The following is a 17,497-nucleotide window of genomic DNA, read 5'->3' on the forward strand; positions in this document are numbered from 1 at the left end:
AATTCAAATTAATGGAAAGATTTCCAGGCGCGATCCCGAGCGCTTGACAGTGATTTGGCACACAATTAACCTTGTCTCTCTCTCCTCGCCGATGCCGGCCGGCAGCCATGTTTCTGCCTCCCGTGCAGCCAGCACTCGCGCCTCCAAACGCTGCTATTGATTAGCGGCGTTATTAGATGGTCAATGCTGAACACTAATTGAGTTAGACCGCATGTAAAGCCACTTTCACGCAGAGAGTGCCGCATCAGATCCGTGATGGAAAATAAATTTTTCATTAACTCTGCCAGGCGCAAAAAGTGAGAGGTGCCGATTGTCTGCCCCGTTCTTGTCAGAAGGCAAGAAATTGCAATGTGGCCTTACAAATGAATGCAAACTTCTTTCAAGCAGAGATCTGTAAAATTGCTGAATGGTGTTAGACTTAACACCTTTTTGTACCAACATTGCGCAACCACTACAGATCTGAAGCTCCAGCCGAACAACTTTGTTCCCTTATGTCGGTGGCATCAATGGTACATAAGTAATAATGAAAAAAGGATTGCTTTTGGTCTCGTTTTTGATATTCAAAACATCAACTTCACGCAGCTCTCTAACAATCCGGTGAGTTTAATGCAGGGAGTTCTCTTTGCGCAGTTTGTCAGGTAAAGCTTGTTGGACCTACTGTCCATCTGTCCAAATCATGATCGGTTAGTTCCCCTGAGAAAATCCATCCTGCAGCCGCTCAGCTTGACGTAGTCGCTGCGTTTAGCGGACGTTTCACCTCATGTTCCAGTTCAGGGCACCCGGGCAGCTCATAACGGCGGACCCTTAGGGGGGTCTTGCTTGGAGAGGGAGGCGACTTCCACGGTTTATTGTCTCAAACATATGTATTAGCTGAAAAAGGCGCTACTAGCCTAAAGCTAGTGATACAAATTGTGTATAAATGTGAGCAGATGGGCCCCTCAAGTTATTACAATATGTTGCAAAAGGCAAACAATAACGATGCTACCTTTTGTGTGTATTTTCATTGTTAAAAACTGCAGACGTGAAGAAAAACAAATGACTCCAGCTTCTTCTCAATTTAAGAAAAAAATAGAACTTTTTTTTTTTTTTCCTTACAGCTGGACTTGACCATATTTTGGCAAACATACAATTATCCGTAATTAAAAGCAAAAGAGTCTCATGTGACTTCACATTAATAAAATGTTGCAACTGAACGTTTGGGATTGCCGACTCATGATACTTACGACCTCATGATGTCATCAAACCGCAGGAAATTACATCTGCGCTCATATACTAGTATGTAGTAGTATGCACAATCTTCTTTGTGATCAGATGTTGAATCCTGCAGAGTGATGAACCTGCATACAATCCCAAAGCTCTTGACTGTCATGTTAACACAGTTTATATCCCCGCATTGAGGCTGGAGATTCCGATGTGTGCGTCAACACTCTGATGGATGAATGGCGCGGCTATGGAGCGTTAAGGGGGGGGGGGCATTTGGGGGGGTGTGCAGGTGTTTAAAGACGTACAGATGTATTCTTGTGTCAGCACATTGGCGCTTTGCCGCCTTCCTGCCTCGGCACGTGTGACAAGAGCGTGACGGACACGCGCGACAGTCCGTCCAAACGAAGAACTTGCTGACGGGCGATGTTGACGATAATCACGCCACGCCTCCAACGCTGAATCACAATTGTGTTGAAGTTGCAAATTGCTCAAATTGAGCCGAAAATCGTCACAAAAAGCACCGCGTTACAAAGGGAAAAGAAATCCAAAAGAAAATGGCAATCCCATGCCTCGCAAACCAAAATGGTAAACAAGTTCTCAAACTCAACTTAAGAGGGTTTTTTTTTTGTTTTGTTTTACGGTGAGTCATCAAATCTTGCCATTATCTTCCGCCGAAACACACAATGACAAAAGCTTCTCATTATTGGCCAATTTTGAATTGTCCATTTGGTGCAAATTTGTTGTTTGTTTGACGAACCCTTTGAAAAAAAAAAAAAAAAGGCTCCTACAGAAACTGGCTTTGGGGGCTGAATTTTCAAAAAGCAAATTCTAGTGACATTATCAAAGCAATTTTTAGAGATTACAGCTGCAACCCTAACAAAATGTACATTTTGACCAGGATGAACACGGCTGCAAAATTTGCCGAGTTCTGACTCACTCGTCTGCGGTAAAAGGTATAGTTTTTCTTCCTCAGGGGGAATCAAAACAGGCGCACTTGCTGACAGCTAATTTAGCGGCTTTCATGCGCTTCAGTGTGATTGCCACCATTTGAAAATACGCTGCTGTATTAAAGCGCCGGCCCGGCTTGTAATATATGCGCGACACTGAGCTTTCACGCGTTAGCACTGCCACGTCACCCATATTGACGTGCAAATAAATGAATACGAAAGGCAGCAAATGTCATGCATGAATGTTGGCAAGTGAAAAGCGAACATTAGGATGTGTGACACATAAAATATACAGGGTGTCCCAAGAAATTGGACGTTTTAAATGGGAAGAATTTATTAACTGTCCCATATATGGCCCAAAAAAATGTAAATCAGGTTCATGTTGAAAAATAAAAGATGTGCTATTCAAAACTCTAGCAACATATTCAAATGGATAGAGATTTTGTAACAGATTTTGCCGACATCCCGCGAATGTGTCATTTCTGCATCTCAGAATTTTGTGGCTTTTTTCGCATTTTTCTATGAAACCAGGAAAAATATTTTGACAACGAAATTCTTGATCCTAAGTGACCCGGTTGCTACCTTGGCAACACTGACTGTGCTTTTTGTCCGTTCACAGCCACGTTGTTGGTTCAAGTAGTGCGTGTGAATCTGGTCAAGAAACCTCTTAAAATCCATTAAAAAAAAACAATAATAATAGCAAATAAACTGATTGATAAAAACCAATGAATCGCTAAGTCCTATCCTGTAACGTTTTCCGTTGATTGACAATTATACCTTATGCAACAATTCCAAATCAACCCACGCGGTGCTCACTTGCTGTGTCTGGATTCGCTTCATATATTTTTTTTTTCCCTCCACGCCAAAGTACGCCTTTTGCGTCGTGATCCACTACTAGCGCAGCACCGGCTTCCCGTGAGTCACGGCGACAACGGCGTGTAAAGGGCTTAGCGCGAGGTAGGAGGGGATGAGAAGCACCCCTGATGTTTAAGCCGCCTCTGCGCCCCGGCACATGTGTGCGTGCGCCCCTAATCGCTCTTGCTTTCTCTGCGTGTGTGTGCGTGCGTGCACGATGTCACGACTACTACAACGCATCCCCCGGTACACCCACTGAAAATGAAGCTAATCTGTTGCGAGGGAAATGGGGCAGGGAAAGCAGCAGCTCAGATCCACCGCCGGCTTCCCGTTAGTATCTGAAGCTGAGGCTTTTTTTTTGTGTGTGTGGCATGATAAAAGCCTGACAAAGTTCAAATTTGGTAGAAATCAAATCTTGAGGCAAAGAAAAGGACAAAAGGAACCCCCAAATTCCAGCTATGTGAATCAAACCAAAATGCGCTCGTTTTGCAGTTTGGGTCTTGTAGACTTTTTTTTGTGGATCCACTCATGTTAGACATGCCTGCCAAAATGAAAATGGCTGTGTTAAATTTTCCAAATTGAGTTTTCATGGTTTTGGGTGAGTCAAGCATGGCAACACACTCCACCCGTACGAAATGACAACATGAATGGCAATGTGGCGTAGACCCTTTGTCTGGTATTTGTGCTTCAAATTTGGTAGCAGTCGGACAAACTCTCAACGACAAGATCGTCTTTGAAGGATCCCTAGAAATTACCAAAATGGCCCCAAAATGGACGCTTCAAACCAAAATGGCAGACGTCCTGTTAGTTTGATCATATTAGCAGTCGAGACTTTTGTAATAATTATGATGGACATACCATACCAAAATTCATGTCGTGAAAGGGACCTCAAGGGCTGAATTTTTCAAATGCAACTTACTCAACCTTCAACTTTTTTTGCACGTCATCAAAGTTTGCCAAAAACATGACGAAAAACACAAATGCTTCCCCGGGTGTGGCTCGTTCCCATCCAACCTCTTCTCTTCCATCCTCGGAATAGAATGACAAAAAGAAAATATCTAGAAAATATGACATCATAATGATGTCATTCCAATGACTGCATTCCAATGCGACAGGCTCGCATTGACTACCGATCCGATTTGTCTGTTTACGCATTGGCAGATCTGTTTTTATCCACATTTGGAAGTAGCCTCGCTGTTAGCATCTCTGCCTCACGGTACAAGGTTCTGTGCTTCTATTCGGACGTTGATTTTGACCGTTTAGAAGAGCAAATTCAACACTGAATTGTGTGACTTGTAGCATGTAGTGTAAATCCAGCTGGATGATTGCTTGTTCCTTCATTGCAAGTGATGATTGACTTCATACTTGTCCCAAAGCTAAAGGAATTGAAATTGTGTCCCCCTAATGAATTTCAATTCATTCAGTTCTCAGACCGGAATGGCTGAACTGAAACGGAATGCAACCCCCCATCGTTATCAGCCTGCCGCCATTCCCCTTTTGGTTATTGTGGTTACCGAAGGTTTTTTTCCCCCCACCCCCCTCTCGTAGACCATCGTTCGGGGGAACCGGCCCCCTAAAGACGCGTCCATCAACGGCCTGCTGGAGGAGTTTGACAACATCTCGGTAACGCGCTCCAATTCACTGCGCAAGGAGAGTCCGCCGGGCGCCCACCAGGCGGGCGCCGGCTCCAGGCCGTCAGCGAGCGCCCGTCCCGGCGGCCCGGAGGAGAACGGCTTCGGCCACTACTACTCCCGCTACTCTTGCGATCTGGACGCCTCCGGCAGCCGGGACTACTCTCAGGACAAGGCCGGCTTCTCCGCCGACGGCGAATGGGCCGTGGGGCGCCATTACCGCTTCACCAAGCACAACGGCCATTCGCACCACATCCGTAGCCCCTTCTACCCGGACGCCATGCCCCAAAAGTCAGACTATGGCAAGCTCCCGCCGGACTACCACACCTACCTGGAGAGTAAGGGGCGCTCCACGGATGAGGTGGCCTCCACGGTGGGGAGCGGGGTGGGCTCCAGCGGCTACTACCGGGCGTCGGTGGGTGGCTCGTCCAGCCAGGACTACCGCGACACGTCGGTGGGGACCCCGTCCCGTGCCTCCCTTCACAGCGAGCAGATCAACTACCCGGACAGCGAGTGGAGCTACGGTGCCGTACGGGACGACTACGACAAGAGGCCGAAGAGCTCGTACGTGATGCAGACCAGCCCCACGCCGGCCATCAGGCAGAGGTCCCGCTCGGGCTCTGGGCTCCAGGAGCCCAACGTCCCCTACGCGGCCGGCGGACCCTTCAAGAACCCTGCCCAGGCCCACCCGTACAGCTCCTACACCTACCCGCGCCTGTCTGAGAGCCTCGCCGCCTCACAGACCATCAACAAGGTAAACGCCGTGTATTTATTCATGTTTACGCTGGGTAGCGGTTCGCACGCAAGACCGAATTGTGATTGGCAACCACTCCGGGGTGTACTCCATCATCATTTCTCCATCCCACCCACTGCCCAAAATTGATATTTTATATAGCAAATATGAACAAACATCTCCCAGGATACTGCAGCATTTAAACTACCGGTGTAAGTGGACCTATTGAAGTGTCCAATTTCTCTGGACACTCACTCTTTATTTAACGAATACATTGTCCGGGTTTCCGGCCATAATGGACGTCTTTTTCGATCCGTCTCCGCAGTCGGAGCAATTAGCGCTTGAAAAGCATCGGGAGCACGGCCGTGACATACTGAACACGAGGCGAGCGGACAGACAGTGAAGTCGAAGGGGAACAAAGGAAGAGGGCAGGCGAGGTATATGACAAAAAGAATCAAGAGGCGTTCCGGAGCAAGACTACATTTAAGTAATAATATGCTGCATTTTAATTGCGTTGTTATGCAAGCGTGCTATGAGGAAGACGCTCCGAAAAGGAAGGAAAAGTGTCTTGTGTCGGAATATGAAATGATTTCAATGTAGCCCTGCATTAAAAATGTCTTAAATATAAATAGGTTCACTATCTTATTCCAAGTTGAACGTTAACATGTTCCAAAAGAATGTTAAAAATTCTAAACATTTTTATTTTAAAAAATGAAGGAATAAAAAAGAAAAGACCAAAAGCAAAAAAAATTGAAAATCCTCACTTCCATAAGTACTGTATATATTTCCAAATTTTGATATTCCAAAAAAAAAAAAAATCAATATTCATTTTCCTTCCTTTTTGATGAAAAGGGGAAAAAATACATTTTTAGGTTCATTAAAAAGTCGTATTTTCAGACGAATATATTTCGAAGGAAATATCTAAATGAATTCAGCAGGGTTTTTCAAAAGTATTCTTTTGTCCGTTGTCGTTTGCACGTGTAGCCTCTCTTAGTTGAATCCATTGTCGCCTTACACCGTCAGCAAGCTGTGGAGATGACGTGACTCTACTTATCCGCCATCCCACTTAGGATGAGGATTTCATCAAACAAGTTACAAACTGAGCCCAAGCGCAGCGTAGCGCTTGCACTGTCACTTTTGGAGAGCTTGCAGTGCGGGCACAAGGTAGCGATGCAGTCAACCCGCAACGTGAGGAGGGGGTTTCGGTCCTTATGCTCGCTCGCCGTGCTCCATTAAGGCCGCTGCGCAGCGTGATGGCATCTGCGGCACGACTACCGTACCTCCTCCTCCTCCTCCTCCTCCTCCTCCTCCTCCTCCTCCACACAGCGACAAGTCCAGCAGGTTTGCTGATGTGGATCCCAGGGCGCCTTGATGAAAAAGCGTTAAACCTGCACGCCTCACTAAATAAAAAAAAAAAAAAAAAAAAAGAAACGTAGAATGCAAGCGATGCAGGATTGGACTGCAGTAGGAGTAGTAGTGGAGGAGGTCATTTTCTCATTTGTTTGCTAAAGCAGGGGTCGGTAAACTTTTCAATTTTTCAAATGGACATAAATGGACATATGGGTCAAGTAGATGGTCAAACGTCTTTGTAAAATATGGGAATATAGTTTCATTTTACACACATTATATGCAATACATGATATAGTACATTCAGCAATTATTTAAAATAATATATATTTTTAAATGTGGGCTATTGTTTATTTCACTTTTTAAAACGTTCAGTCAATTATTATCACTAGGAAAAAATATTATTTTAATAATAAAATATAATACTTAACACACATACATACATCCTTTATTAATTTATTATTAGTTTTATCTATGATTTGTTTAATGGTATTTACATTTTAAATTCATTTACCAGTTATTTAATTAAAATAATTAAAAATAATAATTAAATGTACGTTTTAGGTAAATTATGACCCCCCCAAAAAAATCAATGGACCAATTATTAAATGTATTAAAAATATAAATCCCTCCCCAAAAAATGTTAATGGTTATTTTATAGGAGTAGATACATTTTAATGAGCCAATTTTAGGGAGAAAACCCTCAAATGAATGCAGCAAATATGACCAGACTCTCCAATATGAGTAGTAAATGCCTGGCGGGCATTTCCCTGCGGCCGTACTGTATGTGGCCCGCCGACTGTACTTTGCTCATCCCTGCGCTAAACGCTAAGCTCGGAAATCAGGGCCATTCTTCTTGCACTTCTGTGAAACCAACGTAGCCCCACACCAGCTTTATTTATCCCCTCTCTCACACAATAATAAACACCACTCCCTCTCTCTTTTCTCCCCCTTTTCTCTGCAGCAGCTCTCAGTGACAAATTGATGTTGCGGCACTTTTTTCTCCCCCCCCCCCCCTTTTCTCTTTTGCAGCCTTAGCATAAAAGCGGGCTCGACCGTGTTCCGCCGCCGAATTCAATTTCACACTTGAGTTAGGTTGTTGATTACCCTGCCAAACTCAGATTAATGCGCGTTTAACCAACATGGATCAGGAGACCCCCTTTGGCTGACAGCCAGCCAGGCAACGATACAGTGGGAAGTGGGGGGGTGGGGTGGCTGATATGGTTTGGAGCACCCCCCCTCGCGCCGCACAGAGTGATTGATTATAAGAGTTCACACCATGTAATTATACACCATCCCAACACGTCGGGAATGATCCTCCTCCTCTTCCTGTCCTCTTTGTGTATGTTTATGAGCGTTTGTGTATAATTGTGAGTGAGCGACTTTATGCGAATGAGAGTTTGTGTGTTTTACGAGTATGAGTAAATGAGTGCAAGTGTGTATGAGACTTGAGTGCTGTGTGTGTGCGCCACCAGAGAGAGGAGTTTAGTTCCTTATTGACGCTTGCGTTGCTCCCAACGGAAAAGTGTCAAAAGCACAAGAAAATGCCAATCAATATGGCCGATACGTCTCATGATGCACCCCGTGACTAAGCTTTACGTTGCCGCATGACCTCCCGCAGGGCGAATACGAGCGTCCGTCGCGGGACGGCAGCCCCCACGCGACGGCCGGCGACACCTACCCCCGCGGGCCACTCAAGCTACCTCAGAACAACGCCAAGCCCCCCGGCTACCCGCCCGTGCACCTGCCCTACCCGCCCGTCTTTCACCATTACAAGCCGTCGCCCTACCACCACCCGCCCTCCCAGCCCAGCCCGCCGTACACCCCGCAGGTACGCTAGCAAGAGATGCTACAACAACAACAACATGTATTATTTTTGTTTGATGCTATTTATGTGATCGTATTTCACTATTTATTTCACTACCTCATTGTGTTTTATTTCTGTTATTTGGGGTCATTATTGTTATTAATGTTAGTGTAATATTATCTGTGTTTGTTTCATTTTATCCATGCGTGATTTCGTTTTCATATTATTGACTTTACTTACTGTAATAAAATCAGCTGTTTGTTTTAGGACTTTGATTAATAGTTTATTTATGCTCTATTGTTTTCAATAGTCTTTTTTTTTTTAAAACAAATTTATATTGTATTCTTTTACTTTTATGAATGTTTATTGATTTTTCATTAATATGTATTTTTAGTGTACTTTTCTGTTTATTTCACTGTTCTGTTTGATATTGCTGTTCATTTTATGTTTATACTTATTTTGTATGAGTAATCATTTTTTAACATACAGTGTAGTACATTTTTATTTTGTTGGTTTATCCTACTGCTTTATGTTTATTAAATGAACTTGCAGTTATTAAGTAACAATTTTCTCATTCTTAATTGTCACACAAGAATAAAAAGAAGCTAACCCATCAATCAAAACATGGATTCTGACCGTTTCGAATCTTCCCCTCAAAAACAAAGTCACAAGTTTATACTTTGAAATGTATAATTCCAAAATAAGTGGGACAAAGCCAATAATCAATCGTGTTCTCTCTCTCTCGCAATCATTTTCCCTCCCTGCAGGGGGCGTACTCCCAGCCGTCATCGCCCTACATTCCCCCGGGGGCTTACCCTCCTCCCTCGTGGGGGTCCAGCTCTGACACTCAGCCCTCCAGGGTGTCTCACGAGCAGTTCCGAGCCGCGTTACAACTAGTGGTCAATCCAGGTAACTAGTTGGTGGTTCTCTGACTTTTTATAACATTGTTTGGAACGTTGTGCACAGTATCAGCTATCCGTGTCAGTAGCGTACCTTTGCACAGTATCGGTACTTGTGAAAATTTTGTTTTGGAATATAGGACTTAATCTGTTCGTTTTTTTTCAGGTATCTCTTTTAAAATCGGCAAAAATTGCTTTAGATTTTTTTTTGTGTAACTTTTTGCTCATGAACACATAGCGGATGATTTATTTCTTTCCCAACTAAAATTTGTTGTGTGGACTGTCTCCTCAGGCGACCCCCGCGAGTACCTGGACAGCTTCATCAAGATCGGCGAGGGCTCCACGGGAATCGTTTGCATCGCCAGCGAGAAGCACAGCGGAAAGCAGGTGGCCGTCAAGAAGATGGACCTGAGGAAGCAGCAGAGGAGGGAGCTGCTCTTCAACGAGGTGACCAATACCGCCGCATCGCCTTTAACAAGCTGCTTTCACTTACGTTACCTCCGCCAGTGATTTTTTTTTTTTTCATAGAAATGCATTTTACATGCACACACTCACATTTTTTTTATATACACTTTTATATACTGTATATTTTGCAACATGCAACAGAGACGAATGCATCAGATAGGCGAGAGCTGTTGTCGTGTTTGCACACACGTTCGGATTTACTCTATCAGGCAATATCACACGTGTGTGTGTGTGTGTGTGTGTGTGTGTGTGTGTGTGTGTGTGTGTGTGTGTGTGTATATATATGTGTTTTCTCGGCGTGCGCACGTTGGAGGGCGTTGATGCTGCAGCTAATTAGTTTCATTGTAATCCTCTTAATCCGCGCATGTAATCCTGTTATGGTTACAACTCCAGAATGTGTTCACAGAGAGATAGTCGTTTCAATGAAGAGCTAATATTACATGACATGTTTATTTATATACACTGTAAATGTGTGTGTGTGTGTGTGTGTGTGTGTGTGTAGGTGGTGATCATGAGGGACTACCACCATGAGAACGTAGTGGACATGTACAACAGCTACCTGGTGGGAGACGAGCTGTGGGTGGTCATGGAGTTCCTGGAGGGAGGGGCGCTCACGGACATTGTCACACACACCAGGTAGGGGACTAATTAGCACACACACACACACTGAAGACAACAAATGTGCTTTGAAACACCACTGAGGTGACTTGAGCAGGTGTGATGCTAAGCTGAGAAAGCTGATGCCAATGTAACATTTATACCCGTCCGTATAAACAATACCAACATAGCATAAGGGATCCAAGTCAACCTAGAATTTCGCAACACAGGCGTTAATTTAGCGTAGCACAAAGAGAGCTAAGCGCTAAACTCTGAGCCTGCGTTTTCTTGTAGCTTTTCAATGACATTAAGAGCAAGCTTGCGTAAGCGCGCGGACTCAGTTAGCTTAGCGCAAACACCAATGTAGTCAATACTCATCGTCGCGCAATGACATCGGTTAGGAAAAGTAGACTCAAATCCATTGTAAACATTGGCGTCTCTTCCTATGTTTGAAAATATCATCTTAGGTAAGCACACAAAGATAAGCATTATATTCAAGACTAAGGCCAGGTTAACTTACTACCAAGACAGTGTAGCACAATAAAAGAACTCAGTGTGGTTTAGATCTTTTGATTTTTGCCAGTTACCAGACTGCTTTAAAAATATAAACCGTAGCGTGTGCATTTCATGGTAAAATGTGCCTGGAGTGTGTGAGCCAATCCAAATGGCTACACAGATGGACAATGTAATGGGTGGGTGGGGTGGTCTCGTGGTATCCCCCTTAAAGCGGAGGGCACGTGAGCAGCGGAGGAACATGACACAGATGGTCTGTAATGAAGTCTTTCACAACACTTGAGACTTTTTTTTTTTTTTTTAACTCACCAACTTTCCCCTAATTGTCTCCCTGTGTTAATGAGTTTCCACGCTGATAGTTTGGGTTCTTTAATTCCCATCATTTGTGTGGATTGTTGGTGCATGCTAATAACAAGATTGGCTGAGGAACAGCCTGCTTACGTTATGTTCCCTCATAAAGGAAAAAAAAAAAAACACTTTGTTGAATTCAACTTAATCGTACGGCATTAAAAGGTGCCTATGTAATCATTTCAGCCTCAATTAACACAGTGGAACTTAAAGTTACAGTTGTCACGACAACCACGCCATTGCTCCTTTAAGCCTTTACTGGAAACTCTACTAAACTACTTCTCGACGGAGTTAGCTCAGCACCAAAACACAGTTAGCGTAGGAGAGCACCAAAGTAGAGTTAGCTTAGCAGCAAGAGTTAGTTTAGAGTCAGGGCTGTTCGATTTTACTTAATAAGAAAATCCCGATTATTTTCTCTCAAACCTGATTTTACATTTACGATTTCGTTGTAAAATAAAAAAATAAGGTAAAGTATTTTGAATGTCTTTTGTTTAAACTTAATTTTTCTTTCTTTGAACTCAAAATGCCAGTCAATTTCAGTCGGCTGGCTAAAATGCAGCTCTGTACAGAGGACTTTTGTTAGCAATAAGACTGTTGTCTTATGTAAGCACCAAGACTTAGTTCGCTTGTCTTATCAATTAAAAAAAAAAAAATGAAGAATTTGCATAGCGTACTGACACTTTACGCTCAATGCTAAATCAGAGTTAGCTTAGTTTAGTACTACAAAGACACTACGCGCATCTTAATGACCAAGTCATCTTAGCTTTGTGCCAGTGCAGAGTTATCTTAGATAAGCACGAAACCGTGCGGTGCGTTTGGAAATTCAATCCTAAATCCTAGCTCTGTGGAGTGCGAATGTTACGAGGCAGTTTGCCCCTTCTTTGAATGTACGAATGAGGTCATTTAAATCTCCTGTCAGCCCGCAACCGTTGAACAGCTAGAACAGCTTCCATGCTTGTCTTGTGAACGCTCCCTAAAACAGAGCTAGCTTAGGTAAGCACAAAAACTCGAGTTAAATTATTTTACAGCAAAAAAAGAAAAAAAATGGACTTGGCTTATCTTATCTTATTTTAACATCAAGACGGAGTTATTTTCTGAAATCACAAATGTTTGAGTTGGATGAGATTAACACAAAGGCAGTTAATGTTTGAGTTTAGCTTCAAGTTTGAGGGACCGTGCGCTTCTGAGAGCGCGAGCTCGGCTGCTCATTTGTCTTTGCTACGCTACAGTTGTCCTTCCCTCGACAAGCTTACAAGATCATTAACATGTTTTTTTATGTTGAAAAACAATTTTCTGTTTCAATGATCCTTATCTGTGTGTGTGTGTGCGCATACACACGTCCATTGACTGTTGGTTATCAGAAGACTCATTTGTCTTGTTGCACTGCAAACGTATGACACCTCATCGACTTTGGACAGCGTGTGCGTATGTTCAACACGCATCATTGTGCTCTTGTCTGGTTGGCTTGGATGATGCGATAACCTCGCAATGAGCGTAACTTTATGCGTGTCTGACATTTGCACACGCGCGCCCAATTTCCACACAAAGAAACATGATCAAAGTTTAAGGGTTATGTCACACTAAAATACACACACGGGGTGCCAGCTGGCCGTGTGCGCGTGTGTTCATTGAAGCTGTAAATGTACGGTGTGTGTGTGTGTGTGTGCGCGCGCGAGGCACTGCACTGCGCCTGAACCTCCATCTGGGACCTCCTGCTCTGCACAACACCGCCGCAAACACAACCTCCGCGTTTTACCGATTTCGCGACCGTTGAAAATAGTGTCAGTGTACGGCGCTACTGTGTATGACGCGCGTGTCGCTGCGACAGGATGAACGAGGAGCAGATCGCCACGGTGTGCTTGTCGGTGCTGCGTGCCCTGTGCTACCTTCACACGCAAGGCGTCATCCACCGAGACATCAAAAGCGATTCCATCCTGCTCACCAGCGACGGACGGGTAAGCGCGCACGCACACGCGTACACAAAAACGCACACTCTTGTCAAACGCATCAAAAGGACGGCAAAGTGGATCTCGGGCAGTCAGAAGCCTGGAAATGTAACCGCTTGGCTAAAAATGCTGAGTGCTAAACAGGAACTCGATGAGGTTTGTGATCAAATTCTTTTAAAGTGGAAGTCAACGCAAACATTTTTTTTTCAAGAATACGTTCTATGCAAGCCCACTAGTTGAAACGGGGCATTCCGATAAATATTGTTAAGCCGCTTGTTTTTAGCCAACACGGGGGGGGGGGCATTTTGTCTTCTGTCGACTGAAAATGACATCATAATTGCTCACAAGGACTAATCACGGCTCAAATTCAGAAAACAGGTCAGCCGTGATTGGTCGTTGTGAGCAGTTGTGATGTCATTTTTAGTAGACAGAAGACAAAATGGCCGCCCCAAGAGATGGCTAAAAACGAGTGCATTTTGCTGCTTGATTTATATTCCGCAAACGCAAAATGAATCAGAATGCCGTGTTTCAACTAGTGGGCCTGCTGGGAACTGGGAAAAAAATATCTTTGGTTTGACTTCCGCTTTAAAAAAAAAAAAAATGCTGTTACCAGGTTGGAAAAGTGGTGAATATGTCAGATTAGCACCTCCCTCCCCACAACGCAATCAAACAGGTATGTTTTTACTGCGTGCGTGCAGATCAAGCTGTCCGACTTTGGCTTCTGTGCCCAAGTATCCAAAGAGGTGCCCAAGAGGAAGTCGCTGGTGGGGACGCCATACTGGATGGCGCCAGAAGTCATCTCCAGACTGCCTTACGGGACAGAGGTGACACACATACAGACTCTAATACATCATATATATTTTGTGTGTGTATGTACAGTGTGTACATTTTAACGTTTAAATCTGTTTAAAGATGAGCAATGGTTACTGCATATCAATCTTGTAGACACACGTAGTCCTAATGTGTGCGCGTGTAGGTGGACGTGTGGTCGCTGGGCATCATGGTGATCGAAATGGTGGATGGCGAGCCGCCGTACTTCAATGAGCCCCCCTTGCAAGCCATGAGGAGGATACGTGACAACCTGCCCCCGCGGCTAAAAGAGTCACACAAGGTGAGCGTTAGCTAGCCTAGCCAAATGGGAATTACTCATGTCTGGAAAGTTTCTTAGCATTCCAGTGGCGTTGGTGCACCGCTAGCCCTATACTATAATGAAAAATAACGTAACATCATTTTATTTAAAAAAAATAAATAAAAAAATACTGTAATAAAATACAAGTGAGGTTTGTGTTGTGATGGCAGGTGTCGTCGGTGCTGCGCTCCTTCCTGGACCTGATGCTGGTTCGCGAACCTTCCCAGCGAGCCACCGCGCAGGAGCTCCTCCAGCATCCCTTCCTCAAATTGTCGGGACCGCCGTCTTGCATCGTGCCCCTGATGAGACACTACCGTCACCGCTGAACACACACACACACACACTGCCCACCCCTTGTCAACAACACTCTCTCTCCTCTCGTAACCGTGACGTAGATTAGCTAACCGACACACGCACACAAACACAACTATGAAGAAACTAAGGAACTCAGAAGTGGACTCCTGGTGTTTCAGGCACCTTCGAGGACCTGAGCGGACCCCCGAGAGCGTGGGCGGGGCCGCAGAGAAGCTGTGTGTGGGCGGAGCGACCACCCACGCTCCCCCTGCACATGTATTTTAAGAGTAACTTGTAAGATTAAGTGTACAGTTTTGATAACTTTGAGTATTTGATGGTGTGGTAGCCATTGTGATATGAGCAGTATTCAACTGACTTTCCTACTCTTTATAATACACTTTTTGTCATCAACAAATATATATACATACACGCACATGCACACACACGTGTGTATATATATATGTGTATATATATATATATATATATATATATGTATGTGTATGTTTATATATATATATATGTATGTGTGTATATATATATATATATATATATATATATATATATATATATATATATATATATATATATATATATATATATATATGTGTAAACACATATTTCAAATATCCCACTTGAACCCAACTGTTACTAAAAAAAAGCAACTAAACATATTTATTAGTATTATCTATCTTTGTAGACAGAACTTCCATTAAACGTTGGGCAAAAAAGGGTAATGTCAGACATTTTCTATGAGCTTTTTAAAGTATTTATTTATTGCAATTCATTTTTGTCTAGTGTGGCCTTTTTTTCCCTCATTGTTATTATTATTTTTTATTATTTAGTGAAAAAGAAAAGCTATGGTCGACAGGGATCTACTGAAATACACTCAAATGCAATGAAATGGCGACTTCACTTTGGTTTTGTGTCAATACATAAAACTATACATTTAGATTATTGAATATGTTCATTCATGAATAGGATTACAAATACATTTCAATATGAACTTGTCAATTGAACACAAAAAATGACCTGCATACATACAGTATAAAAACCATACTGTGTAAAAACATGTAATTGAAATATACGTACTTTTTTAAATAGGTGTAGTAACCAATGTTAATATGAATGAAGTCAAGTCAGCATTTTATGCTTTGAGTGTCTTTAGCAATTGCAGGGAGCCAATGAAGGCAATGGGTGCCTGCTAGTGTAACAAGATGCACTTATTGTAGCACACACTGAAGGAATAAGAAAGGAAAAAAGAATTCTTTTACACAAGGTTATAAAATGAAAAACAACAACATTACAGTTCATCGTCATTGTCATTAAAGCACCTGGAATACAACAGTGTAAAACCTCCTGCTGGCATCCATTTTGACCCATCAGTCACTGTGATATGTAAATACGAGTGTGCGTTAAGGAGTTACATTAGGGTCAAAAGTTTTGCACTTGAAAAAATAAAAATTGAAACTGAAACTTCATGTATTGATCTTGAATTTTGTCAAATATAAAAATGTATTAAAAAAAACAAGTGTGTGAAAATGCCTTACTACATATACACATGGACATTTTTTCCCCCCCCAAAATGCCTTACTATGTATGGTATTTTTTTCCCCCCGGAAAACACATTGGCTCCCTTTTTTCTCCAAAAAATGCCTTACTTTACATTGTTGTCTTTTTTTCCCAGAAATACCTTACTATGGATGGTCGTTTTTTTGTCAAAAAAGCCTTACAATAAATACATTGTTGTTTTTTTTCCCTAAAAAACGCCTTACTATACGTGGTCACTTTTTTCACCCAAAAACGCCTTACTATACATGGTCGTCTTTATTTTTTTTAAAAAAGGCCATACTATACATGGTCTGGGGTTTTTTTCCACAAAATGTATTCATATAAAATTCCTTCCTATATAGCCTTACTATACATGTTTTTTTTTGCAAAAAAACGCCTTACTAAACATGCTCGTTTTTTTATGCCAAAAAACGCCTCACTATACATGGTCGGTTTTTTTTTACGCCAGAAAATGCCTTACTATTCATAGTCTTTTTTTTTTTGGGCTGAAAAACGCCTTACTATACATGCTAATTTTTTTCGCCAAAAAACGCCTTACTATACATGGTTGTTGTTTTTGTTTTTTTTCCCAAAAAACGCCTTACTATACATGGTCTTTTTTTTTTTCGCCAAAAAACGCCTTATAATAGCATTACTATACATGGTTGTATTTTTCACGAAAAAACGCCTTACTATATATAAATGGTCGATTTATTCGCAAACAATGCCTTCCTGGTCCGTGTCTCTTTTGGTCATTGGATGTTACGTTTGATATGAGATTGAAAGATTGAAAAATGACTCGTTATTTGACTTTCGTTTTAACATCAAAATACCAAAATTGAAATACAGCTTGATTTTCTAGTTTAGTGTCCGGAACGAGTAAGAAAATGTCTAAAAACAGTTTGATGTTCAATTTTTATTTCTAAAACGAAAATAGAATATATCACGAGACACAAATCGAAATACGGCTCATATTACATATGTTTTCGATACCCGGAAGTTGTCACCGAAAGCTTTTGTCATAGGGACTAGGGGAAGGCAACAGCATAGCACCTGAAGATGATATCGTGAACTGTATTGTAACCTGGAGAAAATTGTTGGTATCCCCTGTTAAAGAAAATAATAAAAATAATAATAATAGTAATAATGATATAAGAAAGGCAATAAAAACAAAGAAAACTTTAATACATATTAACTAATGAAACTCAGAAATAGCTTTTGAATTATGGTTGAAC

General features: G+C 42.4%; 1 protein-coding gene across 3 annotated transcripts in view; it reads left to right on the plus strand.

Annotated features, from left to right (window-relative positions):
* Positions 1–16,187, plus strand: part of pak5 (p21 protein (Cdc42/Rac)-activated kinase 5) — a 46,591-nt gene extending 30,404 nt beyond the window's left edge. For all 3 annotated transcript variants that reach the window (XM_086018703.1, XM_086018705.1, XM_086018704.1), the window contains 9 exons: positions 4,554–5,390; positions 8,338–8,547; positions 9,291–9,432; positions 9,715–9,869; positions 10,390–10,523; positions 13,174–13,300; positions 13,990–14,115; positions 14,268–14,402; positions 14,591–16,187. In XM_086018703.1, coding sequence (XP_085874829.1) covers positions 4,554–5,390; positions 8,338–8,547; positions 9,291–9,432; positions 9,715–9,869; positions 10,390–10,523; positions 13,174–13,300; positions 13,990–14,115; positions 14,268–14,402; positions 14,591–14,746 — 2,022 coding nt within the window. In that variant the 3' untranslated portion in view covers positions 14,747–16,187. The remainder of the gene's footprint in view (positions 1–4,553; positions 5,391–8,337; positions 8,548–9,290; positions 9,433–9,714; positions 9,870–10,389; positions 10,524–13,173; positions 13,301–13,989; positions 14,116–14,267; positions 14,403–14,590) is intronic.
* Positions 16,188–17,497: the final 1,310 nt, after the last annotated feature.

This window comes from Filicampus tigris, chromosome 20 (assembly GCF_054856515.1).
Source record: "Filicampus tigris isolate MCC_2025a chromosome 20, RoL_Ftig_1.0, whole genome shotgun sequence".
NCBI lineage: Eukaryota > Metazoa > Chordata > Actinopteri > Syngnathiformes > Syngnathidae > Filicampus > Filicampus tigris.